Below are 24,106 nucleotides of genomic sequence, written 5' to 3'. Positions count from 1 at the left end.
TTTTCCAATGAGTTGGTTTCGCATCAGGTGTTTCGCATTGGAGTTTCAGCTTCAGCATCAGTCCTTCCAATGAATATTCAGGACTGATTTCCTTTAGGATTGACAGGCCCTAAAGGCCTGCTTCACAAATAGCAGGCCCTAAAAGGACCCCCTGGCAAATGGATTTTCTGTCTCCAAGCAGATCTAAGTGGCAGATGGGGCCCAGCTCCCCAGGGAGAGAGCTGTTCCCCTCCCCATCCCCAAGGCTCACTATTGTTCAGTCCTTCAACACCGTCAGTCCCCAGCCAGCATAGCCTCAGCAAAGGGAGGGGGGGCTGCCCCAGCCTGCTTCTAGGCAGGAAAAGGAAAGTGGGCGTGAGCTTTACTACCCCCACGAGTTTAAATGGAGATCTTTCATCCTAATACATTTTGGATTCCAAGCATTTTCTCAAAAACAGTTTTTACTTAGAAAGCCTCATAGGGAAACAGTTTTGGAATTGTATCACCCTGAGTTCTCACTCTATGGCTTTCATAATGTGTTTATGAAACATGTCCAGTTCCTTTATGTCCAGTTTATGTCCATCTCTTTATTTATAAGATGGAGATAACAACACCACCCTCAAACAGAGGATGTGAGGATTTAAAAATGTAACCTTGTTAAAGAATCTGTTACAGAATAAGTTTTCAAAGAACATTATTTGGCCTCATCTTTTCTTCCGATAATCTGAAATAAGTAGTTCTCATACTCCCCTCTCCTCATATGGAAATTCTCTGGGCAGATCTTCAACTTGGAGATGGCAAAAACAAGGATCTTCTATAATCTTTTCATTCATAAAATTGTTAGTGGAACAGATTCTTTCATCAAGTAAATAAAGAACCACCACCTTTTTTCTTTTTATTTTGGTGACCCAAAGTGAAATATTTCAAGGAGTATCAGTTCAGTCGCTCAGTCGTGTCCAACTCTTTGCGAATTGAATTGCAGCACGCCAGTCCTCCCTGTCCATCACCAACTCCCGGAGTTCACTCAGACTCACGTCCATCGAGTCAGTGATGCCATTCAGCCATCTCATCCTCTGTCGTCCCCTTCTCCTCCTGCCCCCAATCCCTCCCAGCATCAGAGTCTTTTCCAATGAGTCAACTCTTCTCATGAACAGTGGCCAAAGTACTGGAGTTTTAGCTTTAGCATCATTCTTTCCAAAGAAATCCCAGGGTTGGATCTCCTTGCAGTCCAAGAGACTCTCAAGAGTCTTCTCCAACACCACAGTTCAAAAGCATCAATTCTTCGGTGCTCAGCTTTCTTCACAGTCCAACTCTCACATCCATACATGACCACTGGAAAAACCATAGCCTTGACTATAGAATACTACAAAACGAAAATGCGTTACCTGATGGATACTGTAACAATAGACAGAATCGCAACAGCAATGGATGTAGCCACCTCTCTTCCTTAGAGGATTACTGTACAAGGGAAGGATCACAGGTGTTGGAATTGGACCTACTTATATTTGAGTGAAGAAGTTTCCCTGGTGTCTCAGTTGGTAGTAAAGAATCTGCCCGCAGTGCGGAAGACCTGAGTTTAATCCCTAGGTCAGGAAGATCTTCCTTGAGAAGGGAATGGCTACCCACTCCAATAGTCTTGCCTGGAGAATCCCATGGACAGAGGAGCCTGACAGGTTACATACAGTCCATGGAGTCACAATGAGTGGGACACCACTGAGTGACTGACACTTTCACTTTTCAAGTGTTTGAATTAAAGGCCTGATCTCTAACCAGCTTTATGTCACCAACTCAACATCAGTTTTGGTATCTATAAGATAATGCAATATCTTCATTGCTGAACTTGGTAGTTGCTAGTACTAAATCGATCACATGTAAGGACCTACTGTGGTGTTTTATTGAACACATAGTGACTAATAGAAAGTCATCATTGCTTCTGCTTAAGGGCCTACTATGGTATTTTACTGAACACATGGGCATGCTAAGTTGCTTCAATCATGTCTGACTCTGTGTGACCCTTCAGTGGTGTCAGCCTCAGCAAAGGGAGAGGGGCTGCCCCAGCCTGTCCTCTGTCCATGGGATTCTCCAGGCAAGAATACTGGAGTGGGTTGCCATGCCTTCCCAACCCAGGGGTTGAACCCACCACTCTTACATCTCCTGTGTTTGCAGGTAGGTTCTATACCACTAGTGCCACCTGAGACGCTTTGGTGTCTATGAAATAATAGAACATCTTGGTTGCTGGGCTTGGTAGTTGCTAGTACTACATAGATCACATGTAAAGGGCCTACTATTGTGTTTTACTGAACGCATAGTAAGTGTCTAATAGAAAGTCATCATTGCTTCTGGTTCTTTTCAAGTGAAGCTATTGAAAAACTTTATTTTTTTCCTTGGCTCTACTACTGACTTTATAAAGGAAATTAATGAGCAAATAGGATGTGTATTATGGCCAGCAAGAGAGACACATAATGATTTGCAGTCTCTTCTGGGAGTCAGAGACTATTTCTATTTGGCCTACCTTGTAGCTCAGCAAGATTACCAAGTCCTTACATTATCAGTAATGACGGAGCTTCCACCAGGTAGTGATGTCAGGATTAATTTAGGCTCCATATAATTGGTCCCTGGGAAACTGCAGTCTAAGGATTCAATAGAAGATGGTGGGGTCCCTTAAGGGAAATAGTTAATACACTCTTTCTAGGTAGATACCAACTATAAACTGTCACATCTTGGATTTCAGTCTTACAAACTTAGACCTAAAGGGTAACTTAAAAATCTAGATATGGGAACTGGGTGAACTTCAGCAGGTTCCTTCAGTCCCCTGAAATTATCTGCAACGTATTATACTGGATGTGAATATGCATGATATTCCGGTATCCTCCTCTTTCATCAGATATTCAGCTGGGACCATGACACAAAAAGATTAAGATCCACCATACTCTGGCACCCTCCAGAAGATGTTACGTTGTTGTGTGTTTTAATGAAAGCTGAAACATGCTGCAGAATCCAGCTTGCATGGTCTGTCCATGGTCAAATTAGAATAGAGGGGATAAACCCAGAAGTCCCAAATACTTTATTTATTTATTAATATGCATAATTTCAACACCACACAAGGCACTATGTGGTGCATAAAAGTGAATATCTGTTATCATGGAAGTTATAATCTGTCTGAGAAAGAAAAGTGATCTTAAAAGGGTAAAAATTCAAGGCCAGTCAAGAACATTGTAAGTGCGTGCCAGCTTGCGGGCTGCAGTCTGTAATTGCAAAGAAAGGAATTCCAAGGTTGGGATGATGGGTAGTGTCCGAAGGAAAGAAATAAACATCACTATGGCGTATCAGTGAAGATGCTGGCCCAACACTTCCTGTTGGTGTGCGGAAGGTAGGGTGTGCTGAACCTGCTTATTATTAGAAGCCTGAAAGTGGTTAGAGGATTTCACTCATAATATCACAGTTAATGGAAGGTGAATAGAGGGTGGTTGAAGTTTTTACTTTATTATATTATTTTCGCTCCAAGAATGACTGATGTTTCTATACGGTTTACACGTAAATACAGTCTATACTTACTAATAATTTTAACTTATTCGTAAAAGTGGCTTCAATGAACAGTCTTGAGACTGAGCTTTTAATCATTTTAGAAGGACTGAATAATAAAAAGTAATTTCAGGACAACTTAAAAATAGAACCCAGTCATAATAGGCTGTTCCAACCATGAGGCATCGCTCTTTCACTTGTCTGCAGCCCTTTCTTCCTGGAGAGCGATTCCAGACGGACTTTCACCCAGGCTCCCAGGCTGGGAACGGAATTACGCTGGTGCCCTCTGCTGGGAGGAGATGGGAAGTTCAGCAGGAAACAATGGTGCCCTGGTCTTTGCGCAGTAGGGCCTGAGTGGGTGATTCAGAGCCCACAGCAGCCTCTAGGCTGGATTCGTTCAGTGCTGTTTACATGCCTCCCAGTCATGTATGCTCTGGCATCAAGCCCAAATTCATTTACAAGGATTAATTAGATTTTTATTGTAAGGAGATTGTCAGCTAATTGAAAAAAAAAAAGTAGTTCAAGGAAACTGTCCCCCTTTACCCTGCCAATTTGAGAACTGGAGCCTCCTTTCACTGAGCACAGTACCGTGACTTATGGTGGGAGGTGGCCATCTTGCTACTCAACACTACCTCTTGAGAGGCCAGTGAGAGACTAAGGCCATTTTTTAATCGTGTTCAATTATTGTTTTCTTTTAGAGGCAGGGAAAGCACATTGATATTCATCGCTGATTTCTTGGCTCAGATCATCAGAATTAATGCCATGGTGTTAAATTAGATTTAGAGGGTCTACTCTGGTGTTCCTTTGGTACACTGCTCAGCTGATTTTTGGCTAGAGGTGAAAAAAACATTCACTTGTAATTAGGAACTGGATAGGGGCGTGCTGAGAAGGAACCCGAAAGTGAGAAGTGTTTTGAATTCTCCTGTGTGCAAATTGGAGGTGAACTTCTAAAATAAACTGATGGGTGTGGGGGAGGAGAGGATGGTTTGAAATGATTGTTTCCAACATTCCACTTTTATTTTTTTTTAGGATCAATAGCACGGACATGGAGGTCTGCCTGTGGTTTCCATAACAACATGGCTTATTGAAAGACGGCAGGCTCCACAAATCCCCAATTATCAGCCTTGCAGGGCTTATTAATGGAGCTGAGGATCCCAGTGAGGCAGGCAGCTCATTGCTGGCACGTGCCTGGTGGGCTGGCAGGAGGGTGGAGGAGATGGGAAAGGGAGATGCATGGTGAGACAGCAGCCGTTTGTCCCCCTGTCACTTCGGGGACTGTGGCCATACAGGAGGCTGTGTGAGCGTCCCTTGAAGCCTTGAGTGGTGGTGGCTGCTGTTGCAGAAATCAAAGTGGAGATTGTTCTTTCCAGTCCCGCCCCAAAAGCCATCCGTCTGGAATAAATCCATATGAATATATCACACGCCCCGTATGTTTATTGAGCTCCTATAATTAATTGAGGCTTCCTCACAAAGACAGTGGTGACTCTATATTACTAATATTAACTCAAGCCTTAATTAACATGTGAAGCCAACCTAATGCATATTAGATAGCTTTGAATTATTCAGGCTTTGGTTTGGTGTTCCCTTTTAAGTCCTCACCATAGAGTAACTGCAAGAGCAATAGTAATACTGATGATGATAACAATATAAATAACACTTACTTGTCAGGCTCTCTACTAAATGCTCTATGTGGAGTTTCTTGTTTAAGCCTAATAAGAACCCTACAATGAGCAGTATCGTTGTCCCCTTTACGGAAGTCAGAGAACTTAAAAGACATCTTAGGTCACGTGATTAGTGAGTGTGAATACATCAGGCTCGCATTTCTGTTGCACATAATTATTTTCATTCTCCCCTTTTATTTAACTTGGGTGTCCTCAAGAGAAAAAGGGAACAGCACGTTTATAGTAAGTTCTGTGTTCCCTAGTGTGATCGGGGAATGGAACATTCTGGCTAATCAAATGTTTTGATTAATAACTGCCATCAAGTCATCATTGGATTTTCAATTGGAAAAGGTTTGGGATATAATAAAACATGTATAACATTAAAAGTATAGTAATCATAGTCATAAAATGCTTCAGGACCACTATTACATATGTCAATTTTTACTGTGATGCAGAAGTGTTAGTTGATAAAGATGTCTGTTTGACAGCATGCCAGATGAACTGCTTTTGTAAGATGGAGATATCAATGTGTTAACACTGAATTTTATATATTTAAAAATACTTCATGTGAACTACCACTAACGTTCTATGTGATCAGAAAAAATATATTTTGGAGTCTTTCAGAATTAAAGAATACTAGTGCTTGGAATGGAGAAGGCAATGGCACCCCACTCCAGTACTTTTGCCTGGAGAATCCCATGGATGGAGGGGCCTGGTAGGCTGCAGCCCATGGGGTCGCTAAGAGTTGGACATGACTGAGCGACTTCACTTTCAATTTTCACTTTCATGCACTGGAAAAGGAAATGGCAACCCACTCTAGTGTTCTTGCCTGGAGAATCCCAGGGACGGGGAACCTGGTGGGCTGCCGTCTATGGGGTTGCACAGAGTCGGACACAACTGAAGCAACTTAGCAGCAGCAGCAGCACTTGGAAAACCTCAAACTCATCAAGTACTCTGTATCCTTAGACTGTTTTATTAAATCATAATCTTGCACTATGTGGAAAATGAACTATGACACTCCACTGAGGTGGTTCGATCCAAATCTGCCATAGAGCACCATGAGAAATCAAGGTTGGCAGAGTTTTCATTATATTTGCTCAAACATTTTTTTTAGCTTTTAGTCTCCAGAACCAGTAATAGAACTTGCTTACAAGGACCATGTCTTATGAAGGATTAAAAGAAGTGATGATAAGAACTGTTCATGTTAATAACTTACTGAGCACATCAACTAAGCATTTCATATGTCTCAAACTTTAAAACAACCCTGTGGGGTAGGTACTACACCCCATTCTGTAGAAGAAGAAATCAAGGTACAGAGAGGTTATATAATGTGTTCAAAATATCACATTTGGGAAGTGGTGGATTCTCAGTTCAAACTCAGACCGTCTAGCTCCTGAGTCTGTATTCATAATCACACCTACCCTCCCACCCGTCACTGAAACAACTTTTGCCCAAGCTGCAAATGACTTCCTCATTGCCAAAGTCCAGTGGTCACTTCCATGGCTCGTAGTCTTTGACTTACCGATAGGATTTCATAGTTGATCACTTTCTACTCTTTGAAATACTATACTTCCTATTCTAGCATGTTCCCTATTCCTGATTTTTTTTCTCCTAACATATTGGCTCTTCCTTTTCAGTTCCCTTTGTCCTTGTTTCTTCATCTTGTTTCTAATCATTGGAACCTCTCACAGCTCAGTCTTGAACCTCCTCTTCTCTCACTACATTTACTCCTTTGGTGATCTCTCCCAGGTCATGGCTTCAAATATCACAGACATACAACCTGACAAATCCCAACTGTCCATCTGTAGCCCAAACCTTTCTCCCCACTCTGGACAACCAGTCACTCAACTGATGTATCCAATAGATACCTTAAACCAAACATTTTGGAAAAAGAAAATACTCCTGTCTTTTCTCCCGGAACCTGCTACTTCTCAAGTTTCCCCATCTCCAGAAATAGCAAGCCCATCTTTTCCTGAGGCTCAGGCCACATATCTTGGAATTACTCCTGATTCTTTTGTCTTTTCCTGTATTAAATCAATCAGCAGATATTGTTGGCTCCACTTTCAAAATATATCTAGGATCTGAGCACAATTTTATTTTCTCTTGCTTCCATCTCATTTCAACAAAAGCCAAGGTCTTAAAATGGTCTTGAAGCCCTCCATGATTCACATCCTGCAAAGGTCACCACTTGGAGTTGGTCTTCTCTGTTCTCTCTCTCCTACTCCCTTCTAGCAACTCCAATATCTGTGCTAAAAGCCCAATGACCACATGTGCTCACAACCACAGCATTGCACTACTGATCCCTCTACCTCAAAACTTCTCCTCTTTAGATGCTCATTGACTTACTCTCTATCTTCTTCAGCTTCTGTCCACGTGTCACCTTCTCAAAGAGACTTTCTGTCTGATATTGTCATGCCGTCTTCATCTCTCTTCTCCTTCCCAGCACTATGTGTTTCATAGCTTTTACCACCACTTGACGTGCTATAGATTTTACCTGCTTATTTATAGAATAATATAAGCTCCACAAATGGTGTTTTTTGTTTTTATTATTATTACTATTTTATACACTGCTGTATCCCCAGCAGCTAGAACAGGTACAGAATGTTCAATAGATGTGTGAGAAGGTAGGTACCTATTTAGTCAAACAGAGCAGTTGAATCAGTCGTGATGGTCAATGCATCGGTGGCAAAACTGACCCAAGGTCACCATCACATTCAGTTGGTTTACTCCTTATCACCACTGAAGGATCTTCTCCTCTGCCATCTGGACAGACATTCCCTCATCTTCTTGTGCCCTTTCAAGTCCCTTGGAGACTCCTCTAGTTCTTACAGGTAATAAGATCCCTCCTAGTGATGGAAAGATGTTGGCAGTGACTCTGATTGGGATGTCAGCGGCACCGGAAGGGCAGAGCTGTGGCCCAGTCTCACTGCGTTATAGTCACTCCCTACATGGAACGCAATCATAGAGAAGAGAGTGCTTTCACCTCCCCATGCAAGGATACATCTGTGAAAGAGAGCCATTTTATTAATAGCAATTCCAAACCACTAGGAGTTCTGCTCTGACCAAAAATAAATGACACAGACACATTTTTGCTTAGGGGAGATCTGCCTTTCTCTCAGGTTAAGTCATCAGATCAAAGTCATGGAAGCTTTAAAGTCTAATGAAGAGTCTCTGGTGGATTAAAATGTTCTACTTATCACAAACGATAGTTATAGCTAACTCAGTATTTACCTGTTAGTAGCCCTTTTTTTTGTGGAGAAGGCAATGGCACCCCACTCCAGTACTCTTGCCTGGAAAATCCCATAGACGGAGGAGCCTGGTGGGCTGCAGTCCACGGGGTCGCTAAGAGTTGGACACGACTGAGCGACTTCACTTTCACTTTTCACTTTCATGCATTGGAGAAGGAAATGGCAACTCACTCCAGTGTTGTTGCCTGGAAAATCCCAGGGATGGCGGAACCTGGTGGGCTGCCATCTATGGGGTCGCACAGAGTCGGACACGACTAAAGCGACTTAGCAGCAGCAGCAGCAGCAGCAGCAGCCTTTTTTGAATGTGTTGAATTTGCCTCCATGTTGATTATAGCTCAAGATGCCTGGAACATGTTTTCATACAGGAATATTTCTTCAGAGGAACCACTGCATAAAAATTTACAGATTCTCTCTCTCTCTCATCAGTCAGAGTCCAAGTGTTAATTCTCATATCTTCTATTAGGTTGCACAATTAAAAAACAGTTTTGTGAGCCAGATAACACCAAAAAAATCAGAGGTCTTGTTAGACTCCAATGGTGATAGATAAGATTGCCCAAGTGAGGGCAAGACACTGCAAGACAGACAATAAAGGTAGGCTGTTCAGTTGTCACGCAGTCATGTCCGACTCTATGCAGCCCCATGAACCACAGCACGCCAGGCCTCCCTGTCCATCACCAACTCCTGGAGTTTACCCAAACTCATGTCCATTGTGTGGGTGATGCCATCTAACCATCCTTTGTTGTCCCCTTCTGCTCCTGCCCTCAGTCTTTCCCAACATCAGGATCTTTTCCAGTGAGTCAGTTCTTTGCATCAGGTGGCCAAAATATTGGAGTTTCAGCTTCAACATCAGTCCTTCCAATGAACACCCAGGACTGATCTCCTTTAGGATGGACTGGTTGGATCTCCTTGCAGTCCAAGGGACTCTCAGGAATCTTCTCCAACACCACAGTTCAAAAGCATCAATTCTTCGGCAGTCAGCTTTCTTTATAGTCCAACTCTCACATCCATACATGACCACTGGAAAAGCCATAGCCTTGAGTGGATGGACCTTTGTTGACAAAGTAGTGTCTCTGCTTTTTAATATGCTGTCTAGGTTGGTCATAACTTTCCTTCCAAGGAGAAAGTGTCTTTTAATTTCATGGCTGCAATCACCATGTGCAGTGATTTTGGAGTCCAAAAAAATAAAGTCTGACATTGTTTCCACGGTTTCCCCATCTATTTGCCATTAAGTGATGGGACCAGATGCCATGATCTTCGTTTTCTGAATGTTGAGCTTTACGCCACCGTTTCCACTCTCCTCTTCCACTTTCATCACGAGACTCTTTAGTTCTTCTTTGCTTTCTGCTGTAAGGGTGGTGTCATCTGCATATCTGAGGTTATTGATATTTCTCCCGACAATCTTGATTCCAGCTTGTGCTTCATCCAGCCCAGCATTTCTCAGGATGTTCTCTGCATATAAGTTAAATAAGCAGGGTGACAATATACAGCCTTGCTGTACTCCTTTTCCTATTTGGAACCAGTCTGTTGTTCCATGTCCAGTTCTAACTGTTGCTTCTTGACCTGCATACAGGTTTCTCAAGAGGCAGGTCAGGTGGTCTGGTATTCCCATCTCTTTCAGAATTTTCCAGAGTTTATTGTGATCCACACAGTCAAAGGCTTTGGCATAGTCTGTGTAGCTGTAGACAAACTTTAGTGAGAAAGGAATGCTCTGCATCCCCAAAGGGCCTGGAGGTCCCGGCGAGGGGAGTGGGGATGGGGACGTGGTTGTATGTGGTGGTAGTTGGTGAAGGAAGTGGAGTGGAGAGATGGGGTAAGGAGTGGGAATGGGTACAAAATTAGGTGATGAGAAGGGTGGGGGTTAGGGGTGCCAGTGCTACCTAAAAATTCCCATCCAACAGGAATGTGTGGTATAAAGGGACCAGGGTTACAGAAAGCAACTGAAAAACTCAAAAATCTGTGGATTGGAAACCTCTGATGGTAGGCATCTCTCTATGAAGAAGAGAGCAAAATATGTTTATATGATGGACAATTTGACCCTAAACTGGCATCTCTTCATTTCTTACTCATTCCCTCAACAATTCCTCCACCAGCCTCCTTTATGTAACAGTAGCCCAGCCCTTTCCTAGGACAAAGGATAATGAGTGCAGCAGGAAGGGTGGAAACTTCAGGTAGGAGCAGGGAGTAACCTTCATCTCTGAGAGCTTGTGAAAGTGGCAGCCATTCTTGAGGACCGGAACTTCCCACGCCCAGTGCTTCCTCAGGGAATTGTTGATCACATCTGTTTACTGTGGAAAGCCTTGGTTTGCTGAGGCAGTACTTTGGCACTGGCAGGAGGTTGATGGGAGTATAATCATTCCAGCTCAGCTCTTCATCTTTAGCAACCTGTGTCCTGACACCTGCTGGTATTGCAGATTTGTACCTTGTCACTGCATGGAGAGTGTGCCTGAGAAAGATGGGAAACAAGGTCAATGCCCCCGTTTCACAGAGAGTTGTTTCCTCTTGTTCTCCCCCCATTATTCTTAACACTCTCTGTGCCATTACTCCCAACCTTCCTCTCTCCCCACCACCAAGCTCCCAACAGAATCTCCTGAGAGTCGTTACTCCCCAGCCCATCAGCCAAAGTTGTGGGTTTCCATGGTGACCAGGCAGCTGGTGTCTAGACACTCTGAGAGATGCCTTGCAATTGAGCTGTGGATCCAGCTTCGATCCCACAACCCCCTCCCCTCCCACCTCCTCTTTCCTCCCATTTCCTCTTATTTACAGCAGGCACTAATGCCAACACAGGATGGAATTTCCTTTTGACAGGCCATTAAAGGAAGGAGAGGAAGAGAGAGAGGCAGAAAAACCCAAACTTGTCTCATCATATCAGTGAAGTGAGAAAACAACCGAAGTGACAGACGCAATGTGGTTCGCGCTTTCTTCCTCAGGAAGGATTTTATTTAATTAAAATATGTTAAATTAGGAAGACGTGCCACTAGTCCATTGGGAGCCATCAGCATCTTTTAAGAGCCAGTAAAAGCCTTTCAGGATAGAGTTTCAGCTGATGACACAGCGCTGAGGTAGAACCTTTTCACTGTTTCTTAACAATCAATGCAGTTTCTTTCTGTGCTCAGGGAACTCACACATCCATAAGGATTCCGAGCAGAACTCTGGAGCGGGACACAGGCAGTTACAAGGCACGACCTTAACAGAGACACCTCAGATCTAGAAAAGTCAAGTTTAGCCTCACCCCTATTTCTTCCAAGAAACAGAAAACCAGCACCTGAAAGCCGGGAGCTGGTCTGGCTGCCACAGAAGAGCCCTAGTCTTCTGCTATTAACATGCACAGTTTCATAGAACACAGTGTCGGAGGACTTGTGTGACGGTCCCAGACAAAGCAAGACCCCGTAATCATGTCTGCACACAGACGAAGTATGGACAGTGTCTAAAGCATACAATGGCCAAATCTTTCCCTAGCCTGCTGTATGGATGCTGATACTTACCTCATTCTCCCTTCTAGATACATATGGGAAGGCCCAACCATCGAATGACAGTTGTGATAGCATCCGATAAAGAGCAAAGCCCTGCTGCCTTGAATCCGTCTCCAAATCCCTTCCCACAAGCTCAGATCAGTCCTTCCTAACCCCTTCTTACTACCATGCTTCCTGATTCCTCTTCTATATGTTCTCCCTAGCTGTGCTGTGTCAATAGACCAAGTTTTGTTCAACTGTGGGTGTGTTCCTGGTAATCTTTTGGTACACTTTACCACATAAAATTTCTTTCTGCATAAACGTGGTGGTTACCTGATTATGGAGTCAGGATTGAAGTTGTTAGAATGAGTTATTTGATGCAGAGCTGGTGAAGAGAATGTAGAATTGAATCTTGGATTGTGTCTTGCTGCTGCTGCTGCTGCTACTGCTGCTGCTAAGTCACTTCAGTCGTGTCCGACTCCGTGAGACCCCATAGACGGCAGCCCACCAGGCTCCCCCGTCTCTGGGATTCTCCAGGCAAGAACACTGGAGTGGGGTGCCATTGCCTTCTCCATGTATCTTGTTAGGGGATAGGAAATAGCAAATGTAAATGGCGAATTTTGTCTTCACTGAAGTTAAGAAAAAGGGGATATTTAAGAAGATGCCTGAAATAAAAATACAGCAACAATGAAGGAGCTAGTTTTGTTCAGTTTTGTCCCTATTTGTTACAATAGGGACCCTCAACTCCCAACACAGTGTCTTGGTAGGATGGCTTTCCCTTAGCTTTTGTAGGAGGAGTAGGTAAGTTCTAGGTAGGTGACTTATAACTGGATTTATTTTGTAATCAGCGGAAGTCTAGTCAGTTAGCAGAACAAGATTTATTTATTTCTATGTCTACCTTGTGTCAGAGGGACAAACAATTCTGATCTAAGCTAGTCATTCATGAAACAAAGAATAGAAAGTTCAGGAGTCTGGCTTTGTCAGTAAGTTCAGGCAAAGGAAGAATGACCTGTCTTTGGCTTTGTAATGGGTAAACAAGGGAATCACCCATGAGTCTTCTGGAATCATGAGAGAGAGAGAGTGGACAGCAAATCACTTGGGGAAGAAGGTTTTATAGTGAGCCATTTTCTAGAGTGTAAAACAGTGAGGAGACTTCAGGGAAAAAAAATTATGAGAATTTCTTAACTTCCACTATTTTCTAGAACATAGAGCTCAAGTAAAGATCAACACTTTCTAAAGGAGTTGTCAGAAGAAGATCAAAAGTAGTAGTAAATGAGAAAAGCCCTTCTGCATTGGATATAATTGGAGGGGGTGAATTTGAGGAGAGCATTGTTAGAAAAATTATAAAGTCAGCTCCAAAAGAACTAAGAGGTGAGACAAAGAAAAGGTGGCATAATTAAAATATATATTTTTAATGAACTTTGTTGATTGAAGAGGGAAAAGAAACAGTTAGGTAAAATTCTTGAAGAAAGAGGCTGTTTTCATTTTTGGACTTCTACAAAAGAAAGCATATTGAGGATATATTTTGTTTGGTGTTATTGTAGAGGAAAGAACTGCATGAAAACTTAGGGGAAGCAGATGTTAGCTGATTCTCGGGAATAATGCACAGTTAGAGCTGGAGTGGTCTGTTGAGGAGGAGGCTGTCCATCCGCTAGGAGGGTTCTTCTATTAGGTGAGTTGGTGGCGGGTCTCCAGCGAGCCTTTCTATTCTAAGGTGTCTGTGTGTTGCTTTCAAATAAACGGGATTATGAAGGAGGAAAGAGAGTAGGAGGTAGATTCTGGATATAAGGTGTGTCTTAGAATATAGTTTTATTAGAGTAAAAGCTCTGAGTGGAGAAAGGAGAGAAAGCCTTCCTAGGATGACCTTCCCCAGAGCAGTGCTGCGTAATGAGCAGGAAGGGTATGAGTCCATGGTTCCATCTCACATAAGCTACAGACTGACCATGAGTCTCATTCTTTAAGAGATTTTTGTCCCAGTGTCTCCAAATAGCCAGACGTATTACTTTCTTTGCCACTAAATAGAAGAGCTTTGAGATCTTTACAGAAAAGAGAGAAATCAGCACAAATATGAATATCACTTTTTTGATATGGTTCTGGTTATGTTCCAGTGAGTGCTATTGATTCTTAAAGCAATTTTTCATTCAATGGCAATGCTATAATTTGACAGGCCCCAGGAAGCCAGAACACAATGAGTGCAGAATGAATTGTCCCAGTGAGAGGTGAGGATTGCATCTATTTACCCACATGCAAGCATACAACACAAACACCTTTTATAGGGCTAAATCACTTGTTACAATGATCTTTTTAAAAACTAATTTCAAAATTGAGTTAAATTTCTCAGTCAGCTTTTGAACAATCTGCTTTCATTGGGAAGCAGAGGGAGTGACAGATGGAGGAATGATATGCACTTTTATGTCTTCTCTGGATCTAGTACTGATCTTGTACAGATTCCTGTATCTGTAGTAATTTCAGCTACTTCTGGACTTTCATTACCCAGTAACTCTTCAATCACTTTCACTGTCCAGTAACTCTTCAATCATTTCCCTGGTGGCTCAGAATCTGCCTGCAATTTGGAAGCCCGGGGTTCAATCCCTGGGTCAGGAAGATCCCCTGGAGAAGGGAATGGCAGTTTATTCCAGAATTCTTGCCTGGAGAATCCCATTGACAGAGGAGCCTAGTGGGCCACAGTCCATGGGGTCACAAAGAGTTGGACATGTCTGAGCAACTAAAACTTTCTTTTCTTCAATCACTGAGTTTATGAAGCCTACCATAATCAATGATAACTATTTAGCTTAAGCCACTAATTGCGGACGTCCCCATTTTTGTCCCCTCTCTATTTAGAATATTCACGTCACCTCTCACCATCTGTGCATAATGTTTTGAAGTTTGATAGAAGAGTAGTCCTCAGCCCTGGTTGGGCAAGCCTCCAGAGTATCTAATATTATTTTTGATAGCTTTTAAAGTAAAATTATATTGAGTTTACCCTTTATTTCATAAAGGAGAGAAGGAATGGAGGGAGGGAGGAAGAGTGATGAGGTAAGGGAAAGGGAGGGTGGGGAGGGAAGGAGCAGGGAGGAACAGACTTACACAGTGCATTTAGGCATAATAAGGAGAGATTCAAGTTAAAATCAAACAGTGGAATACATCATCCCCAAAGAGACATTATGGTATTACAGGAGGCCTGCTGAATTTTAATTAGCTGTGAGACTGGGCAAGTCACAGAAACACTCTACCTTCAGTTTTTCTGGGAGTGAGGGGCTGAGATCAGATAATCTCTAAGATCTTCAGCTTTCATTATTGTGTAATTTTACAATTTCACAATTAAGAGCTCACTCCACGACAGTATATACAGATTTTGCATTTTTGTCCTGAATTATGTGGTTTATCCACTTGCAGTGATAAAATTAGCAAGACAACTGCCAAGTCTTTAGTTTTCTTTGTGCTGTGTGGATACAGCCATAAGGGAAAATTAAACAACACAGATAAATAACTGTCTAGCTAATCTCAATCACTACCCAAACACATCGTGATGAGACATGGCAAAGCATGAGCTGAATATGACTCATAAATATAGTGCTTCTATTATAAAATTTAAATGTTATCCAAGCAATAGATATTTATATGTAGGAAAAAAAATTTAGACAGCTGTAGTCACTATTGGAGTGACCCTTATAGAATTAGAATTATTTCTAGTTTGGCTTTATGCATTTTAGCTGTGGAGTCAGATAATCAAATCATGTAGTCAAATATCAGATCATGAGATCTGGCATATCTAGATCTGCTTTTGCTTTTAAAGACAAATGTTGAAAATATTTGTAATTTTTTAATAAATCATATTAACTCAAATATGTTAAAACATTACAAATCATTGGTTGAATTTTTAAATTAAAACCAGTATAATCTAGAAAATAGTTTACTAACTTTCTCTAGGTCTGACAGACACAAATTACTACACTTCTGATCACAAGATAAGACTTAAGATAACTCAATGTTGAAAGCAATGAGTATAATGGAAATACCTAAGGAAGTACAGTAATTTGAAATAGCTGGTACAATACCTAAGCAGCCTGATTCAATCAATGGAAAAAACTTCAAGAAAGAATAGCTAAGAGTAAATTCAACAAAAAATGAGCAACAGACACAATTAACCTGTTTGACATTTCCTTATCTCCTAAGTATGGACCTAAATAATTAACATCAACTACATGAGGCTTGATTTTTTAGAAAGTTATTAACTTTCTATGAAATGCAGGAAGAGGAAGTATAGATAATCTTTTGGTGAGAGGGAGAATGCTAACTTCAACCATGTTTGATCAAGAGTCCTAAAGAAGTATGGCATTTCTTTGCCTGGAATTCTTTGAAGAAAGTGGCCACTTCTCCATCTTCAATCTCTTTATTCTTCACAATATGCTGGGATTCCCTGCTTGAGAAATCCAAGAACTGAGAGAGCACGTGCACAGGCAGAAGGAATAACCCTATCAGAGCAGTCTTCCACGAGGCCCCAGGGATTTCTCCCCATAAACGTGCCTTGTCCACAGATGACTGAAAGCCTTCTGGGAAATGAAAAGTTCTTTCTTATAATAAAGCTGAAAAATCTCAGTTTGATCATTTTCCTTGAGACTAAGAGACAAGATGTCCTGAGTTTATTTTTCAAGTCTTGGATTCAATAATTATTATTGAATCAGAGCATTTTTCTTAAAATTGGATATACTATTTAAGCCTGGAGAATTGCCATCCCCTCTGTAACTTGCCTACTGGACACAAAGTTTACTGTATATCTGAGGGCAGGAGGTTCCTTGTTTCTTGCTCATCCAATATAGTAAGTGTATTTTTGCTACAACCTGGAGGAATCAAATGGAACTAAGGGCAGGGATAAGGTGGTTACCTACAGACTGCCATGTAGGTATGAAATAGAGGAGATTGTCCTCTTCTTAAGTAAAAGCAGTCTTAGAGAAGCTCCTGCCTTTTGAGACATTACTATTTAGCATCTTGGTTCTTGCATCAGAGAATCATGCCTCTCAAGTTTGGCCAGCAGTCAGCTTTGCCCTGGTGATTAATCTTGGACTTTAGACCTTGACTTCAGAGCTGTTTTTTCAAAGAATTATTATTATTTTTACTCTACAAGCAAAAGCTTTATAAGGCACAGACTTCTCTCTCTCTTTCTTGAGATACTTGAAGAAAGTTTATCTTTGGCTGTGGGCTAACAATAGAAGAAAGTGGAAATGAAAGTCTCAGTCATGTCCAGCTCTTTGTGACTCCATGGACTATACAGTCCATGGAATTCTCTAGGCCAGAATACTGGAGTTGTAGCCTTTCCCTTCTCCAGAGGATCTTCCCAACCCAGGGATCCCGGGTCCCCCACATTACAGGTGGGTTGCAGGAGACCTGGGTTCAATTCCTGGGTTGGGAAGATCCCCCGGAGAAGGGAAAGGCTACCCACTCCAGTATTCCGGCCTGGAGAATTCCATGGACTGTGAGGTCCTTGGGGTTGCAAAGACTGTATACAATTCACCTGTCCTATGCAGATTTCCTGTTTGGACTTCCCTGATAGCTCAGTTGGGAAGAGTAGATAAGCATGAATTAGTGGAGAGACAGAGAGAGAGAGAACTCTTATGTATGAAGCACTTAGGTGACCAAGGAAATGGCACCATATTAGGGTTTTTTTCCCTCTCATTTAATGCTCATCACAAATCTATGAGATAGATATTATTATTTCTACTTTGCTGACAAAGGAATAGCAAAGCAAGGGAAATATATCAATATATGGAATACCAATATGTGAAAGTACTTAGCACCTGGCTTGGCACATAGTAAACATTAAACCAGTGTTAGTTCCCTTCCAATTACTTAATAATAATATTTACTGAGCAGTTTACTGAAACATGCCATTTGTTATTAAGTACTTCAAATAATTAACACATTTGAGTGTTTTAATAACCACATGAAGTGGGTACCAATATTAACACCAGCTATAGATAAGGAGAGTGAGACAATAGAGGTTGAGTAAATTACTCCAAGTCATAGTAAGTATCAGAGATGAAATTTTAAAGGAACTTAAAATGTAAATATAGTAAAAATAAAAAGCAAAAGAAAGAGCAAAATATGACCACCCAAAGTCATGATCCCCAGGCTCCAGGCTGACAGCTGGTACCCAGCTCAAGAGGAAGACCATGTAAGTAACAAAGGGACACATGTGAGTTTGCTACTGAAATTTTTTATTACTTGCCTTTGAGGAGATGATATTTAATATTCAAGAAAAGTGAAAATCAGAAGGAAAGGAAGCACACGCCCCAGCCAAGTGGTGATTGGTAGAGTAATTGTGGGCATGGCCCCAGGATGATAGCAGCTTCTATTTAATAAATGTTGACAAGGCTGGGGAGAGCTGGGCAGGTCCCAAGAGATAATGTTTTACTGGGAAATCCACTCAACCTAATTTCAGTAATGTAGGGCTGTGGAGGGGCCTGGACCAGTGCCAGTAAACAGGGCCATTAGAGTGCAGTGTAGGCACTGGCAGCTGGGAGCGCCGCCATCCCTCCTCAGCCCTGCAGCCGGTGCCTGGCTGAGCACATAAGCAGCCGCTGCTGCATATGCTCCTGGTATTTGCTCACCAACAGAAGTTGCAGGCGTGCTAGTCTCACCCTTTCCAGGAAATGAATGGAATGCACAAAGGCAAAAGCTGCTTCCGGAAACTATTTTCAGCAAGAATCAGAGAGCCGGTTAGACATACCTATTTCAAGGACCACTGTGAAAACATCCACGTGGATCCCCTTACTCGTTTAAGGCAACCACCACCCAGTTCCAGATGGATGTAGAAATGACTGATTTCTTTGCAGTCTTAATGAGGTCTTGATCTTTCTTAGGACTGGTAGTTGTGGGTCAAGAATATGAAAACTACTAGAGTTTAATGTATTTCAAAATTTATGATATTGTTTAGAGATATTCAACTTTGCAAGTCCAGGAGAAGTGGCCTTGGAGAAAATATGTCTTTTTAGGCTGCTCTTGTCTTGTCTAGATATTACTTTTTCCTTTACCAGCCCTTCTCCCACAAACAAAGCACATGACAATAATTACTAGCATATGAATTCCAAGAAGGCAGATTTTTGCCTGGTATTTTAGTTGCTGTATCGCCACTGCAACGCATTGCATTTGAAATGCATGGCACAGTGTGTGGTGTGTAATAAAGGCCCAGGACCTTTTACTGAATAAATAAATGAATGAATGAACACATTTCTTTCTTCCCTTTTGAAGCACCTTTCAACTCTAGCACATGAAGAATACATGGCTTTACTGTCTATCATGTTAACTTTCTCTTTTTAAGGTAACACAGAAATCATAAAATTCATGAGATTGCTAGTGAACAGGGTGATTTCTGAGAGGTTCAGCGCTGGACATGGGACATTCACAGTTGACCAGAAGATACTGTCATTACCCTTGAAGATCTTAAAGGTCCCTCTCGTTGCCAACATCCTATAAATATGAATTTCATTGCCTATTAATGGTATTAATACTAAAGTCTTAAACAAGAACAAGGATGTTTTGTGGTTTTCTCACTTTTCTTCTCAATACTTGGAGGGATGTCTAGCACATTGCAAGTGTTCAAAACCAGTTTATTGGACAACCAAATGACTAATTATATTTCAAATACTTTGAAGCATTTAAGAGAAAATGATATATAGATATTGAGGCTCTTTTAATAGAGAACAGTCAACAGTGACTTCCTGTCACAACAAACAGATGCATGTCCAGCTTAACCTTTTCTCCTGGACCCAAGCAAAGGATAACAAGAGAAAGTGAGGGAATTTGGAAAGATTTAACCTGATTTTATCTCCAAAAGTGGATTGAAAGTTTGGCTGCTTCTCAGAATTATCTGGATCTTTGTTCCTTTGATTTCCCCTTTTGAATTGTGTTCTCTTATTCCACAAATATACCTCTGTTCTCACCTATCTTGCTTACTTTCTCATCTTTTGAGTTTCTTAACCTCCTTCAAATCATATATAATAGCTCCCAAGTTTTTGAGTAAGAGAGGTTTGAAGTCTTCTCTTGCTCTTGCAGTCAATCTTTCATGTTCTTCTAGACAGTTCAAATCAATATTCTCTTTCTTTGCAGTTTGGAGACGGCATTAAATATGTTGTTTCTTGGAACTGGTAAGGATGGTAAAGCACTGTAGGTATATTTTTAGTCTCCAAAGGTTTGGGCAGTGCTAGGGAACTAAATAAATTATCTGAAAGACTTCCAAATTGCTATAAAAAAGATCTAACAAATGAATCTGGAAGCTTTCTTCTGGTAGAAAATTAAGTGATCCATTAGAGCATTGAATTCTGTGATCCATGAGGCACACTGCTGCTACATAGAGTATTATGAAAATCAGAATTGAGTTAGTTTTCACTCAAAACTTTTGGTTGGAAAATGTGATCAGTGTGCTGGTTCTTCAGGAGTTAATAATGGTCACCTTGGAGGGATATAGCCTTAAAAAATCTTTATGAGTAGTTGCAGATAGTCTTACTAGCATAACTACATTTTAACTTACAGTCAGTTGCAAACCCCACAAAATAGATCAGACTTTAAAACTTTGATCAAAAACAAGCCATAAGATAAAATGACCTATCATAGTTGCTGTTTACCAGACCTGGAATGTATTTATTCTTAAAACACACACACAGACAAACACACACACACACACACACACAATTTATTTTCAAAAAGATAAGCATTTTCTCCTACTGAAGAGATGTAAAAGAATATTATTAAATAGGTGTTCTAAAGAAGAAATTGCAAAAACTATATTTAGCAGCAATGGTCTTGTTTGGATATAAATGTTTGGCTTTATCAGAATATAACTATGTAGCTGACTGATTTCAAAGAAACATTTTATATGTTTCTAATAGTCTCCTAAAAGTTTCCCATTTCTCTAGTCTCAGCATCTCTCAATTCTTAGCAATATTTGTTTGAAAAATTGACTCCTTGGCTGGTATCTGGGAACTTGAATTTTGAGAGGGTTCTCACCACTTCCTAACTATGAGTGTTCACCATGCCTAAACTCTTTGTGCCAACAATATGGTTTATGCTGGACATCTGTTTTCCTCTAGGAGTCTGGATTTGGTATATGCTAGATAGAGGGTGCCTACATGACGAGCCTTCGATAAAAACCATAGACTTGTAAGCTTAAGAGAGCTTCCCTAGGCTATGACATTTCACATGTGTCATATTTCATTGCTGATGAGGAATCAAGCACATATTGCATGACTCCATGGGGAGAGGGCTCATGGAAGCTTGGGCCTGGGTTCCTCCAAACTTTGCCCCATACAACTTTTCCCTTTGCTTTTTAAAAAAAATTTATTGGGACATAGTTGCTTTACAATGTTTTAGTTTATGCTTCATAACAAAGTGAATCAGCTATATGTATACATATATTCCCTCTCTCTTGAATCTCCCCCACCATCTAGGTCACCATGGAACACCGAGTTGAGCTCTCTGTGGTATACGACAGGTTCCCCCTAGCTATTTATTTTACACATGGTAATGTATATATGTCCATACAATCTCCCAATTCATCCCACCCCCTTAACCCACCTTGCAATGTCTACATGTCCATTTTCTACGTCTGAGTATCTATTCTTGCCCTGCAAATAGGCTCATCTGTACCATTTTTCTGGCACTTTTGTTCCTTTTTTGGCTGAGTAATATTCCATTGTTTATATGTACCACACCTTTATCTGTTCATTTTCCAGAGGATACTTAGGTTGTTTCCATGACCTGGCTATTGTAAATAGTGTTGCAATGAATACTGGGGTACACATACTGCTTTTTTTCCTCTTCGTATCCTTTCATTTAGTAAACAGTAGCCATGAGTAAAACTATATGCTGAATCTGGTGAGTCCTTTAGCAAATCTCTGAACCTGAGGGGAGTCGTGGGGATCCCAACACATGGAGTTTAGTTTAATGACAGATGTGACGTCAGGGTGAATGGATTCTCTTTCCATTAGGTGGTATATTAGTAAGCTATCTATAATACGAAATCTGTGAGTTCTGTCAGAAAACCACGCAGACAAGTTATTAGAAAATCAACTCTTCCCTAAGGAAAAAGTGATCCTTTATAAAAGCACAAAGTATTTCTTATTTAGCAAAACTCACTTGCCTTATGGATAAATATAGTCATCTGGAATGTTTTTGATTGCAAAACACTAAAAACTACTACAGTGGCTTAAAGAGGTTAGTTACCTGTCTCACATTAATAAGGAAAAGTCTAAGGAAAAGCGTCCCAGAAGTACTGTGGTCGAGCACAAGTAGGTTTTTTCCTGCTTTTCTGCTTCATTGTCGTTATGTGCAGACTGCTTCCCAGGTGGTGCAGTGGTAGAGAATCCCCACTGATTCAGGATACAGGGGCTCAACCCCTGAGTCAGGAAGATCCCCAGGAGAAGGAAATGGAAACCCACTCCAGTGTTCTTGCCTAGAAAACCCCATGGGCAGAGGAGTCTGGCAGGCTAGAGTCCACAGGGTCACAAAGAGTCAGACACGACTCAGCACACATGCCCTTAGTGTGTAGTTTTTGTCTTCATGACCGCAGGCTGACTGCTATGCTAACAGGTATTGTTTGATGTCACAGTCATCAGGAATAGGAGAAAACAAAGGGCAAACACCTCTTCTAGAGTCCTCCTGGGGAAACCTGTCTCTAAGTGACCATCACTGTGTGACATGAACATCCCTACCTCCAAGGGGATTGTACTTTCCAACCTTTATAATATCAGAAATAAGGAGTGAGAAATTTGAAATGCATGTTGAATGATCCAAATAGTATCTGATAAGTCTGACATTGATGCAGAAAAAATACAAGATCAAGGACTGCTCTGGTAGTCCAGTGGTTGAATCTCCATGCTTTCAATGCAGGAAGCACAGGTTTGATCCCTGACTGGGGAACTAAGATCCCACATGCCATGCGGCAAAAAGAAAAAAAGAAATACGAGATCATTGTGGACCCTGTATGTGTGAACACCTTGTTTGTATAGCTGAGAGATTACAGACCATTGTAATTTCTGTTTAGTGGACTCCTTGCCCACGATATCATGGTTTGATTCCTGAGCTCTTTCCTATGCATCACTGAGCAACTTCTTGGGGGTAACCTCTTCTGAACCTGGAAATTACATTACTGAGATAGCAATAGTCTCTTGATGTCTGAAATCTTTTCTGAAGCAGTATGAAAAGAAGAAATCCATTGCACTGTCATCTGAGCATATGAGACAAAATACTAACTCTTCTCTCACCCTCCACCCCTCTGTTTTCTTCCTCAGAAGCTGTAGATGAAACCAAACCTAAGGAAAGTGCCCGGCAGGATGAGGGTAAAGGAGAAGAACGTGAGGCGGACCAAGAACATGCCTGAACTTTAAGAAATGGCTTTCCACGTCCCCACTCTCCCCTCTCCTGAACCCTGTCTTTCCTCACCCTCTTCTTAACTCCACTCTGAAGTTTCCCTTCCTGTCCTGCTCACGTCCGTGAGTCTGTCCTCTCCCACCCACTGGCCCTCTTTCTCTCTGTGTGGCAAACATTTAAAAAAAAAAAAAAGCAGGAACGATCCCAAGTCAAACAGTGTGGCTTAAACATTTTTGTTTCTTGGTGTTGTTATGGCAAGTTTTTGGTAATGATGATCCAATCATTTGGGAAATTCTTGCACTGTATCCAAGTTTTTTGATCTGGTGCGTGTGGCCCTGTGGGAGTCCACTTTCCTCTCTATTTCTCTCTGTTCCAAGTGTGTGTGCAATGTTCCGTTCATCTGAGGAGTCCAAAATATCGAGTGAATTCAAAACCATTTTTCTTTTCCTCCTTTTCAATGTGATGGAATGAACAAAAAGGAAAAAAAAAAAATTCAAAAAACCCAGTTTGTTTTGAAAATAAGTAAATAAAGCAAATGTGCCAATTAGCGTAACTTGCGGCTCTGCGGCTCCTTTTTCAATCTGAATATTAATAAACCATGAGAGTAATCACACTCCAATGGCTGTGTTTCTGTGCCGCCTTCTTGTGAGTTGGGTTGACACACTGAGGTTCTTACATTTTATCTTTTTTTTCTGACCTCCCAGTCTGATACCAACAACTCTGACAAAGAAAAGATGGATGAAGCCATAAGGCTTCAGTCAGAACAAATGGCCTAGGTCCTTAATGGGCCTCTTGGGCACCACATTATTTTCGTGGGACTACTGTAACAAAGTACCACAGACTGGGTGGCTTAAACAAGGACCGACGTTTATTTTCTAACAGT

General features: G+C 41.4%; 1 protein-coding gene across 1 annotated transcript in view; it reads left to right on the top strand.

Moving 5' to 3' along the window:
- The window catches only part of GAP43 (growth associated protein 43), a 101,979-nt gene extending 78,145 nt beyond the window's left edge, over nt 1-23,834 (top strand). Inside the window, exon 3 of the mRNA XM_040224740.1 lies at nt 23,145-23,834. Coding sequence (XP_040080674.1) covers nt 23,145-23,233 — 89 coding nt within the window. The 3' untranslated portion in view covers nt 23,234-23,834. The remainder of the gene's footprint in view (nt 1-23,144) is intronic.
- The last annotated feature ends 272 nt before the right edge of the window (nt 23,835-24,106 follow it).

The sequence above is a fragment of the Oryx dammah genome, unplaced genomic scaffold (genome assembly GCF_014754425.2).
Source record: "Oryx dammah isolate SB20612 unplaced genomic scaffold, SCBI_Odam_1.1 HiC_scaffold_2, whole genome shotgun sequence".
NCBI lineage: Eukaryota > Metazoa > Chordata > Mammalia > Artiodactyla > Bovidae > Oryx > Oryx dammah.
The sequence above is the reverse complement of the archived record's forward strand: the minus strand, read 5'-3'. Positions and strand labels throughout refer to the sequence as shown.